The sequence below is a fragment of the Passer montanus genome, unplaced genomic scaffold, assembly GCF_014805655.1.
Source record: "Passer montanus isolate IOZ18808 unplaced genomic scaffold, ASM1480565v1 scaffold28, whole genome shotgun sequence".
NCBI classification, from domain to species: domain Eukaryota; kingdom Metazoa; phylum Chordata; class Aves; order Passeriformes; family Passeridae; genus Passer; species Passer montanus.
The window spans coordinates 7,459,592-7,476,728 of NW_024367483.1; the positions used below are offsets into that span (position 1 = coordinate 7,459,592).

Sequence of the window (17,137 nt, forward strand, 5' to 3'; positions counted from 1 at the left end):
CAAGTAGATGGTTTCTGGAAAGGTTCAAGAGCTAGTATGAAACAGTTCCTTTTCCTCCATAATATGTTTACTAAGGCTCCCTTCACACTGTGGAAAAGGTTTGGAGGGTTGTTATTTGAGAAAGGAATGAAGACATGACTGATCAGCTAATTAATATGCATTCTTTTCCAGAATCAGCACCAGCTATAGGCCTGCCAGTCCCCTATTCAAATTCTCCAAGTCACTCAGTCAAGATCTCGTCATTTTTATTGTGAAGTCCATTTTCAAATATGTTCAAGGCAGTTAAAGTTTGGCATATGAATTGCATGTAGGTATTTCTAGTATATTTTTCATCAACATTTGCAGTATTCCCATGTTCCTCAGACCTGTGAGTCATATTAGAGGAAGGCTATACAATCCTGGTGGATTTGAACACAGAGCCAATCTGACGTTTCCCAGAGTCGCTGGATTTATTGGATTTATTGTGAGTGCTTAGAGTGATTGGACTGTCCAGTAGATACATTGCTTCCTGGAAACATCATGGATAACGCTCTCCAGTCACTGTGCACATCCCTGCTCACACATGGGCTGCTGCCTGGAGTCCAGGGATGGAATATTCCTGCTGGGCAGGTCCACTCCTTTTGTATGGAGAGGACCAGGGCTGCCCTGGACACGATTTTACAGAGAGCCCAGTGCACCAACACAGAGCTTCAGGGCCAGGAAATGGGCACAGGGCAGGCAAAACATCTTGTGAGACAGCAGGTCATAACCTGAGCACCTGCTTCCTGCAGGTTATTCCTGCACAGCAAAATGGAAGGTGGGGAGGAACCTGGGAATACCCAAATAGAAGGAGAAATGTAGATAGGAAGATACCACAGTAGGGAATTTTAAATACAATTTTCTTCAGGTAGTCTAACACAATTAAGATGGATTAAAATATCTAATTTCATTTATTGCTGATTTTGTTTGGTATTCACCAAATAGTTTTAGATTGTATTTTTGCAAGTTGATTGCTATGATTATACCCTGTAAAAAAATCAGAATATTGTAATTGGTTATGTATTATTTTACATATCAAGACCAACTTAATATGCTTCATAGCTCTGCAGGATATGAAATTACATGCACATTTCAGTTTTCATTCCTACAGTTCAATGCTTTTTAACAAATTATTTTCTTAAGGATTTCTTAAGGCTTTGTAGTTTAGGACTGCAATCTGCTTGCTATCCACAGGGAGTATTACCAGAGATTAGCAGTACTTAAACTGATGAAGGAGATATGTCATGTCTCCTTTGCATCTGTATAAAGCTACAACTCTAACAGATCGGCTGCAAAGGGCATAATAATTGGACAGAGATCCTTTCTCTGGGTTGTGGTTTGGTTTTTTTTTTGGCAAGGTATAACAGTTCTGCCTTTAAAAGCCACATGTTTCCATGAATCCACCACAAACCAGTTGGAGTGGAAACCTTTCCAGTCTTGAAAAAAACTGGAAAGCAGCCTATCCTCAGAAATTTGTGGATCTTGTCTAGCAAAAATCTTTCTCTGCCTTTCTCTGTGAATCACATAACATACATATTCTTTTCAAGTAGATAAACAAATGCTGAACTGCACATACATGCAAAAACTGGGATGGCAATATGTGTGACTGGGTTTTCCAGTCACCCTATTAGGCAGAAGGTGAAAAATCTCTGGAGCATCTTCTTCACAAAGGACCTTAGGATTTCTATTAAACGTCTCTCTCTGGGGTTAGAAAGGGTCTTGTTTGGAACTTCAGTAGTGTATCAAAGAGGTGTAGCAGGATGGAACATTAACACTATTTCTCCCTCTTTTGTCAGCATAGACATGTTTTCCTTAGCAGTGAGGGTTTTTCCCTTATTTATCTTCCTTTGTTTGCTCAGAATCTCTTGACTAATTCCTACAAACCCACGACTGTAGGATGTACCTCAGCATGATTTTGTGGCTTTGCTACTCATCCAGTTGTCAGCAGGATGGATACAGCCCTAGGTGGGGTTATTACTCTGTTCTTGCTCTGGACCCTAACAATGGGGCAAGTGCTCCTAACAACCAACTTCTTGTCTTGCCCATCAGGTCTGGAAGTTCTTTCACATAGGAAGCTTATTAATTTTTAATTAATTCAGCAGCACCAAAAATCTAAATGCTGTCCTGGCTTACAGAAGGAAAAGCTGTTTCAGGTCGTCTTAAAAATGAATGCCAAAAGTTACTGCTATGTATTCAAAAATTTGATTTTGGAATTGTCTCTAATGACATTTTACTGATCAAGTGAGTTTTATTGTGGTTTCCTACAAAGGTTTGATTTCACAACCCCTCAGGAATACAGAATTATTTAAATAGGCAATCCTGGTCTAAATCTCTGCTAAGCAGGCATTGTCAACTGTATTAGAAGTAGCTTAATTATATTTGGCCATTCTGTGAGGGAAAGCATTGTCCTGCAATAACATCTCTGGTTATGCACATCACTGTGGACCTCCAATCAGACTGAAACTGTGTGCTTAGAAGCAAAATGTTGAGCCACCACAGCTCCATCATTATGAACTGCAGCTTTTAAAACCCAGTCTCCCTCTGAAGCTGTGAAATGCATCTTGACCAGTACTGCTGTGTTTTGTTAACCTTGCTTTGTCTCGTGTTTTGAGGAGCCACCCAGGGTAATTCAGCCTACGAAACTTGTAGGGAAAAATCAATAAAAGCAGGGGTGTCTTTACCAAAGACAGTCAGCTCTGCAGGGTCACTGTCGCGCTCCCCCACCATGTTGGTCCCAACACACGTGTACATTCCTGCATCACTTTTTCTGGTGTTGGAGATCATCAGCTTCCCACCACGGATCTGTTTCAAAACAAGGAACATATTTTTAACTTCAGGTAAACAAAATACATCAGAAAAAGTGCTACCTTCTCAGGCGACAAGTTCTACAACCAAGACATTCTAAACTTTTGTTTGCAAATATATGTATACTTTTAAAGTTACATATTTAAATATCTTTAAGCTGTTCTAGAACACATTTTTATCCCACTGAATAATTTCAATTTGCAACTGCTTTCAACTGCATTTGATCTTGTTCCTTTGGCTTTCATTAGATTTTTTACATTTCAAAGATTACATTTCTTGCTGTCTCTTAGCAGCACAAAGTACTTTTATTTCTTGCCTGGCAATATGTAAAGCACACTTGACATCTCTCTAAAAAACAAGGCAATTAGACTTAGTTTTATTTAGTTAATTTTATTTTACTGGTGTTTGAATAGCTTCCTTGATCACTAATAAAGACAGATTTTCTTTTTTTGAGGCAAAGAGACTGAATCTGGCCCAAACTGGGAATTCACCAGACAGCTAACATATTCTTGGCTATAAAGGGTGCTTACAGAATGAAAGAGCAGGATAGATGAAAGAAATAAAGTAAAAATTTGTGGCTTGTGAAGTCACAGTGTCAAAGGTTAGACAATGGGGTGCTTAAAAATAAGCTGGAAATTTAACCAAAGAAACACGATAGCTAGGGAATGATAGTCAGTTCTCTGCCACTCTTTGCTCTTCTACTCTTGAGTAGACCCTAGCACAGAGAGCCTGGTCCACAAACAGGAACAGCTCATCTTCTTTGGCTTGGAATAATTCTTTAGGCAACCAGAGCCACTAACAAGCTTCCTGATAGTACTTCCACGTTGAGTAAGGTCAGCACTGAATCATTCCATACAACATAAAACTTTATTGAAGAAATATTAATGGTGAAAAGCTAAGCATTTAAAAATTAGGAATGAAACATGTTCTCAGCCCCTTAATTTATCCCATTTGCTTGCATGGACCATGATTCATCTCTAATCACTTGATAAGTTCAATATTTCTGCTGGATCCTTTTTCATTCAGTACATGAAATGAACAGTCACAGAACTCAACCAGCGTTACTCATTTGCTCAACATTTATTCCTTTTCAGGAACTGTAATTCTTTACACTATGACTTCAGCCTACATTTAGACACATCCAAATTACTGCAATAACTATAAAATTACTGGTATCATTCTAAGATGTTGGGTTTTTTCCCAGGGATTATTTGTGCACCTCATAGACTTGACTTTACTTATAAACACCTCTCTGATAGTCTCTGTTTGGAGAACTGAGATGCAGAAAAGGTAAAACCAAACTGGTCAAAGACATCCACTAAGTCCTTCATCTAACTGAGCACCTTCTATCATTGAATCTCCAGCTCTAATGGACCTCCATCACACTGGATTTACAAACCAACCCTCAAAGAAGCCCAAGCTGGAGAGCCAGACTAGTAGCAACAAACAGCCTTCCTCCCTCATTTGGGAAAGCTCAGAGAGGCAAACTGCTGAGAGTAACAACAAATTTCTATGGGCAAGGCTGTAAAACTGTGCAAGTCCTGCTGCACCCAGCTGTGGGCCCTGTGTGCACAGAGAAAGAACCAGCTGAGCTGTACTCACACTGATGCGCTCCTCCCTGTCGTCAATGCGGACTTTGTCTTTCTTCCAGTAGATGGTGGGCTCAGGGTGCCCTCGAGGCGGCTGGCACTCCAGTATTGCAGGCTCTCCAGCTGCCACCACCACATCCGTAGGGTTCTGGCGGAAGTCATCCCGTAGCACTGGAGCAATACATGAAGGGAAGGGGGAAAAAATTAACAGAAGTGATGACATCATAAGTGGAGGAAGAAAAATGTAGAAACACATACTATTAAACATACAACTCTCAATCATTTTCAGGTGATGACTTTACTCCTTGTATTGACAGTAAAAAAATCTCAAAAATGAAGCTCTGCAGATATGCCATTTTGTCCATTGGAGGCAGACTTCACACACAGGGCTTTAGTTTTCCCTTTTATTTTTTTCTTTCCAGATAAAAACACTGCTCTGTATTTAAGTTACAAAGATTTGTAGTACCCATTACTCCTCCTAACCTTGACAGGATCACTTTCCATCATTAGAAAAGCAGTGCTGCAGGTTGGATGTTGTGTTCTTTTCATGACAGAAAACAACCTGCTGAATATCTGCCTTGTCTGGGTCTCCAATCCCAGCACAAGGTAACAAAGGGACAGAACTACTACTGAACTGCAGAGTTACACCTTGGCTAAGGGCATTGCCATTATTACTGGTATTATCGTATTTCTGGCACATACATGCTAAAATGGTCACCAGTTCTGAAAGGTGGCAGAGAAATAAAACTGATAGCAATGTACTTCCAGCATATTTATTTCTTCCTTCTATATTTTTAGTTCCAATATTTCTGCCACCTTGACCAGCCCTATCCTACTACATTGCAAAGAAAGAGCAGTTAAATCACCAAGCTGTTTGAGAAGTAAATTAGGCTACGTAGACTGGCTTCTTATGTAAATCAAGCTTCTGTAAAGGATTAGGTCCAACTAGCTGGCTTCAGTGTGTTACAATGATATCCACTTCATCCTTATTCTTCCATGTGTGTCCTAGTCTCTAGGTTAATTGACATTCTTATAAACATAAAACTGAAAATTGCTCTAGATGAGCTACTGAAATAGAATTTAGGGCATTGCCCCTCCTTGAATTTCAGCTACGCATGGCTTTCATTACAGCTTTAAAACAGTTCTCGCCCTTAATGGAACCAGGGCCCTCTGAGAAATTAGAAAACACTGTATCCTAGCGAAGGGGCAAGTCAGGAAGAGTTCAGCAGAAATTGCTCAGTCTCATTTCATAAGCAGAGATAATTTACTGCTTTCAATGTTAATAAAACGTGCCCCATTTTAACATTTAGAACTGAATATTTTTCTCTTCTTCAATAAGCCAGAAGAAAAATATGATTAATGCATATAAGAATTGGTCTCTGAATAGGCTGAGGTGAGTGGGTTGTATATTTCTGGCACTCAAAATGACACGGAGGTAACTTTTATTGTTCTCCATTTTGGGATATACAGGTAGATCCCAGAGGAAGGAGGGAATTAATTGGAAGTTAATTCCTTTTCTAACACACACACACACAAAAAGAGTGACTATTTAGGTCTCGCTCTTGAAGCATAAAATAATAGTGACAGGAGGCAGCTGGCAACAAATGCAGCTCTGGCAAGAACCTGTAGTCTTCTTAGGTGACACACCCAATAGACAGCAAAACCTCAATCCCCAAATATTTCTGAATAATACAAACCTTTTGATTCACAATAATCAAATTGGCAGAAATGGAATTTATACAACTTCAAGATCAAGTGGAAGAAGTAATTTATGCAATGCAGAGCGCAGAATTAGTATGATGAAGATCATGGGCTGCTGACTATTGGCAGTACAACACTTTGGAAAGCCAAGAAAGTCAGTATCATGGGAATGTCAGGGAAAGAATCAGAAAAAAGTCTTAAAAAATCACGTTTTTTAGGAAAGCAGTTTCATATGTCTCTGACATCCCTATGATACACAGGAAGAAAAAGTACTTCTAGACAATGCTATGCCCATATTTGTATAAATGGTAAATAGATAAAAACTAATTTCTGCTACTATTATTACACAGAAAATAAATATTATTTTGTTGGCTTGGTTCTACATGTAATTACAGAACTTCAGTGCAAATCCATTAGTGGAAAATCCCTAGAAAAATCAGCAGATCCCACCACATAATGTCTTTATATTCCTGACTCCTAACTCCTGGCAGCAATATTAAGGGAAGCATTTTCCTTGAACATTTCACACTGCTGTATGAACCTGACAAACACAGTTTCTTGCAGTGATACACAGTAAATTACATTAACTTTCTCTGAATCATCCCAGCAACTGTGTAAGGTTCCAATCAGCCTCAGAATATGAGGCTAAGAGGTGATTTGATTTTATCACATTCTTTTACCCAAAAGCCGCACTGCAAAACTGGCTTGAATAGAAGACAAAATTGATGCTACAGGCTTTGCTTAATCTTGCTCTGTACCTCTGCACACACCTGAATCTTGAATAGGTATATCTCACCATTTCCATCTAAAGTATTCTGTGTTTTGGAGGGAAAAAAATGTTGGAAAAAAAAAAAAAGAAAGAGGTGAAAAATAAAGCAGTGACAGAAAAGCAAAGATAAGAGAAAACGCATGAAATATAAAGTGAGAAATAACTCAGAGAGGAAGAGGGGGAACACTAACTTTAGGGAAACAAAAAAAAAAGAAAAAGCCAGGTAAAGGAAGTGGAAAAGAAGAACAAAGCAGAGAGAAAAACAAGATAAAGCACAAAGAACACAGGCAGCCATTGCTGTGATTCACTATTTAAATGCAATCTAACAATGAAATAAAGCACAGACATTAGTCTGATCAGCCCAGTCACCCCAGAACATCCAAATATCAAGAGAGAGGAAGCAGGGAAGAGGAGGACAGAGCACGAACTGGAGAGCTTGGCTGTCCTCCTGGAGTGGCACAGCAAGCCACAGAAGGAAGAACCATCAACTGGAAGTTGAGTTCACGTGTACTAGCACAGTAAATGGAAAAGTTGTAGCACATCTTGGTGCACTCACCATACCTAATGGTACAACCACCTGTGAAAACAGAAAAATAATTGAGAGCTGCAGAATATTCCTCAGCCAATTATCCACAATTGCTGGGTACTTCCAAATAACTATTAGTGTGCCTGAGCAGACCACCCTCTCCACACACAGGCAAAATGCTTTTGTTCACCTGAGAAGCCAGCCATCCTCAGGGCCCTTCTGGTAGGGCACAAACACTAGTGTTTTAAAAATTCAACACAAGCAGCACCATGCTTCCACCAGCCTCCTCTTCCTCATTCTTTCTTGGATGTTCTTGTTTTGCTTTATTCCAATTTTACAGACAGCTCCCTTGGTGCTTGCATGACCGTTTCCCTACATTTTTGGGTGTCACCTCACATTCTTTACTGTAAGGGTGTTGAGGCCCAAAGAAGTTCTGGATGCCCCATCCCTGGAAATGTTCAAGGCCAGTCTGGTGGAGCTCTGAGCAACCTGGTCTGGGAAAGGTGCCCATGGGGTACTGGGTGATCTTTAAGACCCTTCCAAGCCAAACCTTTCTGTGATTTTATGACTAAACAAGGGGTGCCAAAGGGGAAGATGGCCCTCCTACACTGCATGCACAGCCGTACCCAGGGGCTGCTCCCCACACCAGCCTGACAGCAGCACAACACCCTCACATTTCAAAAGGGAAAGCCTTGCAAGGGCAAAAGCTTCCAGATGGCCGAGCCCCACTGTCTGGAAAGGCACCGAGGGACTGGAGAGCTGCAAAGAACAGCTAAAGCACAGCCTACAACGGCGCTGCAGACAGAAGTTAATTAAAGTTTGATCGGTCTCTTTGTGGCTCAAACAAGCTGATGCTGCTCAAACAAAATAGATGTCTACAAGAAGTCACGGCAGTCTTTAAGGCAAGCAAAGCCCTGCATGGCCATTTCCAGGTAGCCAGGAGTGTAACCAGGGAAAGGGAGCACAATCCAGGAACGGGGTAAACACACGGAGCACGCACCTGCCAGAGCGAGGGATGAGGGGAAAGGAGCAGAAAGGAGTCCCTGCTCCCAAGGCAGCTGCTAACCAGCACCTGCCAGCTTAGGCCCAAATCCAGACCTCAGTCAAACTGAGGCTCATAAACTCAGGGAATTACATGGAAACTGAATTAATTTCCTCAGCTGAGGTTCCAGCAATTTGTTTAAAGGAAGTGGAGATAAAGGCATGATGTTTATGGGGTAGGAGGGAAGGTGGCGGGGTCAAAATTATTCTAGGCTAGATATCCATGCCCTAATCCTTCTTTCCAGCTTTTAGGCCCTTAGAAAGAAAACATTTTTATAGGATTTACATTTACATGATGATTACAAATAACCATCTGTCTGCTTCCACTTTTTCAATCTGGTCCATGTCCCACGAGCCCCCAGCCTGTGGTCAGAGCAGCTAAGCTGGAAGGAAGAAGTGGATGCCCGTCAGGAGGCTTTGGGATAATTGCATTCTTCTCCCACCAGCGCTTGTCTCTCTACCTCCTCCCCCTCTGCGTGCATGGTGAACATCTGAAATTACCGGGGACGGGAGGGAGGGAAAGAGTATCTTTGTTGCCCTTTTCAATGAATTATAATGTCTTAAAACACAGCTACATCTGTTGTGCTGACTAGAGGGTATAAAGAGATATCGAGTAAATATTAATGCGCTTCTGTAATTTGGGTCCTGGTAGCTCATCTTCCCCCTCCTGTCCTGTTTTGTGCTTATCTCAGAATAACATTATTCTCATATAAAGATTTTGCACAGCCACATCGGTGGTGCTTTGGTCACCTGCCACACCACAGGTAGGTCTCGCCTGATCCAAGGCACTTCCCCACAGGCATTTTCCTAAATCCTCATCTCTCCACCACTGCTTTGGCACTTCCCCTGTCTGACACATACTGATATGAACAATCAACATGAGTAACTAAGTCAAATAACTGCCCAGATGTCATGCAGTGGACAGATTAAAGGATTATTATACTTTAGGCAGCATATGGTGCAGGGAGGTATTTTAGATCTTGACTAATGTGTATGATCTGCTGAAATGGTCCCTGAGCAAGCCAGCACTACCTGTGAAACAGAGTGACAGAAAAAAAAAAAAAACAAAACCAAGAGGTCACAGATAACTTCCCTTTTGAAGAATAATAATACATTTTGTTTGGAGATGCTGCTGCATGACCTCTTTGTTTCAGCAACTGTCCCTGCTTCATTTTGTAAGGAAAATTGTAACAAAAATCCCCAACTTTGGCAATAGTCCTAAGCAAGACTTTCAGGGAGTTCTTGAGCTCCCTCTGCATGTGCAGAGGAAAAAGCTGTAGCCAGGAAAAAACTGCTACCTTTAAAAAAAAAAAGTTATAAGAAGCTATAAATTTTTCCTCCTGTTTTTCCCATTATTTGCCTATCTCCTGATACTGGTACTGGCGTAACAGACATGAATGTTAGTTAATATACCATGACTTAAATATGTTCAGTAAAATTAAGCCCCAAGTCCATGAGAATAATTTTCAGAGTGTTAGGATATTTTCAAAGAGTCTAGCAGCTTCAACAACGTTTGATTAGTGAGGTTCCTAGAAATCAAAGTAACAATCAGCACAGAGATACCTGCATCAAGAAACAATAGAATCTTCTTCCTTGCCAATTCAGCAATTTTCTTTGGCATCATCCCTTTTTCTCACTCAGTATTTCATGTGCTTACCCAGTACTTACAGCTCAGGGTAGCTTTGCAGGCCTCAGAAAAGACAAAAACGTGGAGAAAACCGACACATCCCCTACAACTTTTAACTGTTCATATACACAGATATAGTCATACAAAAAATTATGATGAACATTGACATGTAAATGTAAAAGTGTTACTTCTAAAGACAGAATATATTAAACCAGGTGAACAGAGAATTACAGTGTTGAGGTGGGTGAAGCGACAGTGACATTCCAAATAAGGAGACATTCCAAATGGAGTCAGTGGGAGATAGCTGGATTTTTGCCTCTCCTCTACACTGTACTCTGAGGTGCACCCGACTAGCTGACTGTACAAAGGTCAGGAAAGAAGATGGACTTTTTCCTTTCTTATTTACAGCACACACTGCCAGGAGCCAGACTTTGAAATCTTTCTAGCCCAGTTAAGGGCACTGCTAACCTATTTTCCCTTTTTACACAGGTATACAAGTCATAAGTACTGCAGAGTTTAGTTTATGACTTCTTTCTGATTTTTTTAAAGGCTGCTATTTGGTTCGAATTAAGCGTATGCAATGCAGCCTGAATATACTGCAAAATTGTATAATCTCCTTGCCTTTCTTGTGATTCACTGTGATCACTTGAATGCAATCTGACACCTCAGTAATTTTTTTTCTGAAAGATTTTATATGACTACTAGATAGCACGAAAAGCAGAGGATTTTCTAATTTAGAGCATAACGTATTTATGTTTAAGCCTCCTGATTGAAAACAAAATTCTATCACCTGTCTTCCTTGCAATGAATCCCCGATAACCTTCTCCCTTTTTTAAACTCCCACCTCCTTCCACCAGCAAATTCTGAATGCTGCAGTTAACAGTCAGCAATCTCATTACCCATCTGCTATAAATCTTCAAAAGCATCACTGTGTTTTGACAGTCAAGAAAGGCAAAGGGAAGCAATAAGCATAACCAAGTATTCTTTATGAATGCAAATATCCTGAAGACCACATTGAAGTAATTTCAGAAATCTAAAGCTATACAACGTAATACGTTGAAAAATTTTCTCTAGGATACAGAACAGATTTCTTTTTTCTTATTCTTAAAGCATAATCAGTCTTGATGAATGCACTGCACAGATTGCTAATGTGAACAAGAGACACATTACTAGGAGTTTTATTTCACTGAAACAGAAAGCCCAACTACTTGCTTAAAGTTCAGAGACTTTCTAGAAGAACTGATACCATAATTATAGACAAGAAACTTTTAAAAAGTGCATGGTCTGCTGTAAGTCTTAAAATTTAACAAGGATCAGACATTTAGCAGTTTAACTCAGGTCTGAAGATAGCTTTTACATGATCTTCACTTTTAATGGACTACATATTCAGAAACTCATGGGCATTACATAAGTAAATAAATTACTTATTTTTATTTTTTTTTCCAACTAAGGTAAAACAAAGACAACGAAGTTGTCTTTGCAGAAGCAAAGACAACTTAAGGAAACACCAAATGAAAACTGAACTGATGCTTTTTATACCAAAATGTCTTTACAGCAGGAATATGGGACAAGTTTCGCCAGAAGCACTAGAAACTCTTCAAATCTCATCAACGATGCTTCCCTCCCAACAATGCAATAGGAAGGATTGTGTTTAGGAAAAGCAGAAATCTTCCACAATGTCCTAGGCTGCTGTTAAAAAGGATAGTTTGGACTTTGCTTGTTTGCCTTTGGTTGCCAACCAACCAATAAAAAAGAAACTTAAAAGAATTATAAATACATAAAATTTTTCAAAAGAAATTTTATACCAAAAACCTCAGATGCTACTGATATACAAAGAAAAGTCTGGTGGGAGCTTTTCACCATGTGGTTGAAAAGAGCACACAAGAAACTGCACTGTACATCTTGAGTCTGTGGGTACAGCAGAAAGATTCCCCAGAAAGTGCAGATTTAATTAGTGAGGTTCAGAAAGTATAGTATATTAACACACAGGTTTGCTTTTGTGAGTACAAAAGTTGCACTGCCAGGTACCTGTAGCACTTTGTTAGCTCAACCTAATGAAAGCCACCTAGAGTTTGAGACAACATTGACCAATTGCATTTTTTCTGTTTCCAAACTGAAGTTCATTCTCTTACAACCACTTCAACTCCCATCAGTCCCCTGAGCTTCCAGTTCGAGCCCAGCCAAAACACCTAAAATGTACAAGTGCCCTTGGTAAAACAAAGGAATAAGAGCAGCTGAGAATCATGAAAATGAATACAAATGAATGAATATTTCTTGTATGAGAAATATAGAATGTTACATGCTTCATTTAGCCAATATAATACAGACTGCAATTTCAGAGCTCCACTGAAGTGTGAATAGCCTCTAATAAACTTCTTGTGTACACATGCACAACACATACACAACAGCTGGGATGCTTTCCCGTCTTGGCAGGGGGCACTGCCACATTACTGCTATACTTCAGACACATTAGGCAAAGCATCAAACAAAATAGGCCGTTGCCCAACATAGGAATCCTCTTCCATCCATCCTCCATGTTTCCATGCCTAACCATGGTCTCTATCTGTTAATTATAAGCTAAAATTCAATTTTTTGTGAACAGATTTTTTTTTTTTGGGCTGCTCCCTTCAGAAGTGAGGATTGGAAATGAGATATTTGAGCAGACATAGCAAGGCATGTATTCCTCAACAAGCTTTTGTGACTCCATCACGAGGGGACTATGCAGCCACAGTTCATCAGACATGGAGCGTGAGATGCGTCCACAGCTGGTACACAGCACCAGTGGGAGCTGTCTGCTGCTTCTTGAATACTTCCCTCCCCATCCTGCAAACTGTCCCCATGTCAATTTTGGGGTGCTTGCCAGATGCCATTTCAACAGGCTCCATAAGCCTGGCTGGCCTCACATGCTCTGTCTCACAGGCATGTCATGGCACACAGGCTCAGCAGTGCCATCTCCTTCTGGACCTGACCTTCAGTCATCAACCTTCTGAAAGGCTCAATGGTTTCCACTTTTTATAGAATTTGTCCCAGCAAATACAGAATGAAAACTGGAAAAGCATAAAATGTGCTCACATGGCTGTTACGGGGGCATGTCCAGTCAGCATGTCCAGGCAACCCCTCTGAAAGAATTTACAACAAAGCCCCACCTCCTAAAATTCCTCTATCACTTATGTTTGCATATTATTTTAATTCATTATTATTTTCATAATATTCATTAAATTAAATAAGTAGGAATGCATGACCTAGAGAAACTGTTCTTTAGAGCATCTACTCGGTCATCTCTTAACACAATAAAAACTTTTTCTTCTTGCTATGTTAGGGTCGTTTTTGAAGTTTTGTCATTGGATTCTTCCTTCGAAAAAGGAATTTCAAATTATTTCAAATTTAACAATGGAAAAAAAAAAGTTAGAGAACATGTTTTCTGTATTAATGTTGACAAATGCTAAAGAATTTATCTGTCACTTGTAATTGTATCATTCTGCATAATAAATTTAAATTTCCAAAGCTCTGAAAACAGAAAGAGCAATGTGATATATAGAACCTATATTAAAGTGCTCTTAGGATGAAGTAGTTTGAGTTCTGTTGACACATTACCAACTAGGAAATAATCCATAAACATCTAGATAAAACAGTAGTTTTTTATGGTCTAAACATGAAAAGAAAGCCTTAGTTTTGAGATTTTATTCAAAACAAAGAAGAAACTAGTGCAATTTACCATTAACCTTTTGCATTTTTTGATCTATTCAAATAGCACAAGGAACTACTTCAATACAATATGAAATATAGCTCAACTCTCCCACCTATTTTCAAAAGTAAAAAAGAACTTAAGAGTTCACATTGCCCTCATTACTATTCACGACATGATGCAAGAGGAAAGAAAAGGAAAAAAAAATAAAGAAGCAGGAGTAAAGACCAACTGTAATAGCCTGAAGCAACAATTTTGAAAGGGGAGCTTAAGCACCCAGAGAGAGACCAGAACCTGGATGTCCAGTTCCAGCCTCCAGTCACACTGTGCTGTGCCTGAGACTCCAAATGACCTTCAGCTGAGGGGTTAGACTCAGACACACTGCTGAAAATACAGCAGCACAATAGTGGGGGATTGCAGTAAATGTGAAACAATTTTAAAATTTTTTTTAAACTAACACCACTGTCCCAAAGTGCTACTTCATGTACAACAAAATTGATATAATTAAAAAAAAATACAAGAAACTAGAGTAATAGACTAAAACCCCATGTACCACACATCCTTCTAAACCCTTGGTGCTGAATATTCATCTGGCAGTTTAGTACAAGAGAAAATCAGGAAAACCACAGATCTGCCGACTCCCCTAAAATAAAACTGACAAAGAGCACAACACAACTATGTACCCCACGACAGAAAAGCAGCAACCTGAGATGTGCCTGTGAAACAGCCTTTAAATTACTCAACAGCTGGAACAGACCTTCCTATGAAGGGCTCACATTCCTCTGAAGGGTCTGAAAGACCTCTGTTAATCCCACATTAGAATACAAAATCCATTTTACAATCTATCCTCTTACCTCCCTTCCAACTGCAAGTGTAACAAAGACTCTGTTCCAGCTCAGGCAATATTCCACAACTAAATGTTAAACAGATTTAAACAGAAACCTCCCAGCACATTTAAGTCACTTGTTTCCCTCCTTAGCACAGATTTTAACTAGACACACAGTACCTGGGTCTGTAGTTTCCACAAACCAGTTCATCTGTGTACATTTATAGAGATACTGTCATTCTTTGATTGCATTGGAAAGCAAGAGGCTACACCAACTAGATAAAATATTCAAGCACCACATGACAGGCAAAGCACAATATTGGAAGAGGCAGATTAGATTATTAGACTCGACAGGATTGGATGGAGGGAATTTTTAGCCTCCACCACAGTATTCACCTGGGATAGACTTTAGGCCAAATACTACAAACATTTCCTTCCATGCCAATTAGGAAAGGAAAAAAAAAAAGCAACAACTCCTGTTGCTGAAGATCTTTAACCCAGATCACTCTACTGACCCAGTTCACAGCCCAGATTCATAAACAACTGAGAGAATGACGAGCAGAGGAAATAAGTGGCCAGGAGAGAATAGTACTACTTAAAGCAGATTTTCCAGCAAGGAAAATGTGTTGTTAAACTATGCAGTATGCTTCCCCATATTTAGACTAAGGAATTTAGAATAAGGAATATATAAAATGCAATAGCTCATATAACCAGTGAACGCTGTGGGATTTCTCTGAGACCAGGAGAACTGGAAACATTCTGTAGTTCACTTGTGCAGCTTCAATTAAGGCAAATTGAATTAAACTCTCCCTTGAGGAGGACCTCTGTAGCTCTGCTCCTCCTTTTCTGAACAATTCCAGATGTAGGTGTAGAACATTTTCACTTTCTCTCTGAAGAATTCCACATGCCTGGCTGTGCTCACATTCATACAAAAAGGTGAGCTTTTGGGGGAGAAGACATGGGGCACTAAACAAGGATCAGTCAATAGCTGGTACACGTCTGATTTTACAATTTAATGCTGTTCACAGGGGCGTCTTTCCTTCCTTAGGAACAGACAGGTCTGCTGGAAACAACTCAGAAGAGATGGAAACACTCCTGCTGCTGAGCAAATGGAAGTCTAGTACTGTCTGACTCATATTCACACAGCCAGTGGCACTTGGTTTTATTTCATACCCAGAATTTATATACCTGCTTAATAGTTCTTCTTTGCTCTTCCTTTCACCTATTCAATCCAAAGTACTAATCAGGCTTCCTTTTCAAATGCCAGCAGTACCCTGACTTCTGTTGCAAGAAATCATCCTTCCAGTGAGGGTCTGCAAATTCACCTTAACATTTTGAAGCTCAGAGACCAGAACTGCCAATCTTGAGACACACTTTTGGGTCTGGCTCAAGAAGAAGTGACAGAAGTCCTCCAGATCGAATTGCTGACCACAGTTCATGGCTTTTCTCCTTCCAGGAGACACCTGGCTAGAATGTTCTTTCCCCCTCAAAAGCAGGGTTTAGGAGATCAGCTCCATTTTACTGAAACTGATCAAAACTTGCAACACCCGTAGAGGCTTCCCTCTCTCCACTAAAAGGCTGTGACATCAATGAAATAATTTATTTATTTTTAAATAGCAGATCACAGAGCTATCCTATGAACAAAAGACTATACTAAATCAGCAAAACTAACACTGTGCTTAAGATTTTAAGATTTTTTTTTTTTTATCTGTTCTTTTCTAATCAAAATCTGGGGGCACTGAGCTACAACCCTCCCTCCTTTGTCAAATGGCTAAACAGAAATTTCAGCTTTGGCAAAGCAGTAAATTCAATGAGTAGCTGAAATTACTGAACATCAGCACCTTAAATCCACATCATGCAGGATCTCAACAACATACATTTGAATTCAAATGCAGGGAGCGTAGAACTATTATGTGGGAATTTACCTGTGATTTCTGGGCATCCAGGAGCCTGGACTGCAGCCATTCATCACTGTTACAGTGGGCATGTCAGGAGAGCTGGTAGTTTGGATTCAAATCCCTACCAGTCCTTTTTAAAATAGTAAATCCAAGACATTTATTCTGAACCTGCCTTCAGATCCTACTGGCAATGGTAAATCCATTAAACTTTGCTTTCACTGTTCATGATGTTTATAAAAATAGTAGGTGGAATTACAGACCAGCAATACAAAGCTTGGTATTTTTTCTCCTCAGATGTAATAATGAACTGGATAAGAACAAAGTTGACCCAGGGATTTCAATACAGAAACTTTCATTGGAAGCCTGAGCAGTAGTGTGCAAACCCATGTTTTTATGTCAATATAATAATGGCATTTCTACGCCTATTAATAAGTATAGATCTACTGCTGAATTCATGGTTGAAGTGACATCATAAAATGAGTTATATTTCTTCTTAAACTATATAATTAACTCTTAATGAACCCTTTCCTTTTCCCAGTAAATTCAATTTTGTCTAATCCTTGGGTTTATGGTAATGTTGAGCTCATTAAAATGTTACTTAAAACTCATTAAAATGCACACTGAGAGGTAACAGCTTCATTGCAGTAATATG

At 39.6% G+C, this 17,137-nt stretch overlaps 1 protein-coding gene across 5 annotated transcripts in view; it reads right to left on the reverse strand.

Annotated features, from left to right (window-relative positions):
* Positions 1 to 17,137, reverse strand: part of ROBO2 (roundabout guidance receptor 2) — a 434,381-nt gene that overhangs the window by 144,788 nt on the left and 272,456 nt on the right. For all 5 annotated transcript variants that reach the window (XM_039713266.1, XM_039713270.1, XM_039713268.1 and 2 more), the window contains exons 3-4: positions 4,426 to 4,583; positions 2,700 to 2,820 (exon numbers count right to left, since the gene is read on the reverse strand). In XM_039713266.1, the coding sequence (XP_039569200.1) occupies positions 2,700 to 2,820; positions 4,426 to 4,583 (279 nt within the window). The remainder of the gene's footprint in view (positions 1 to 2,699; positions 2,821 to 4,425; positions 4,584 to 17,137) is intronic.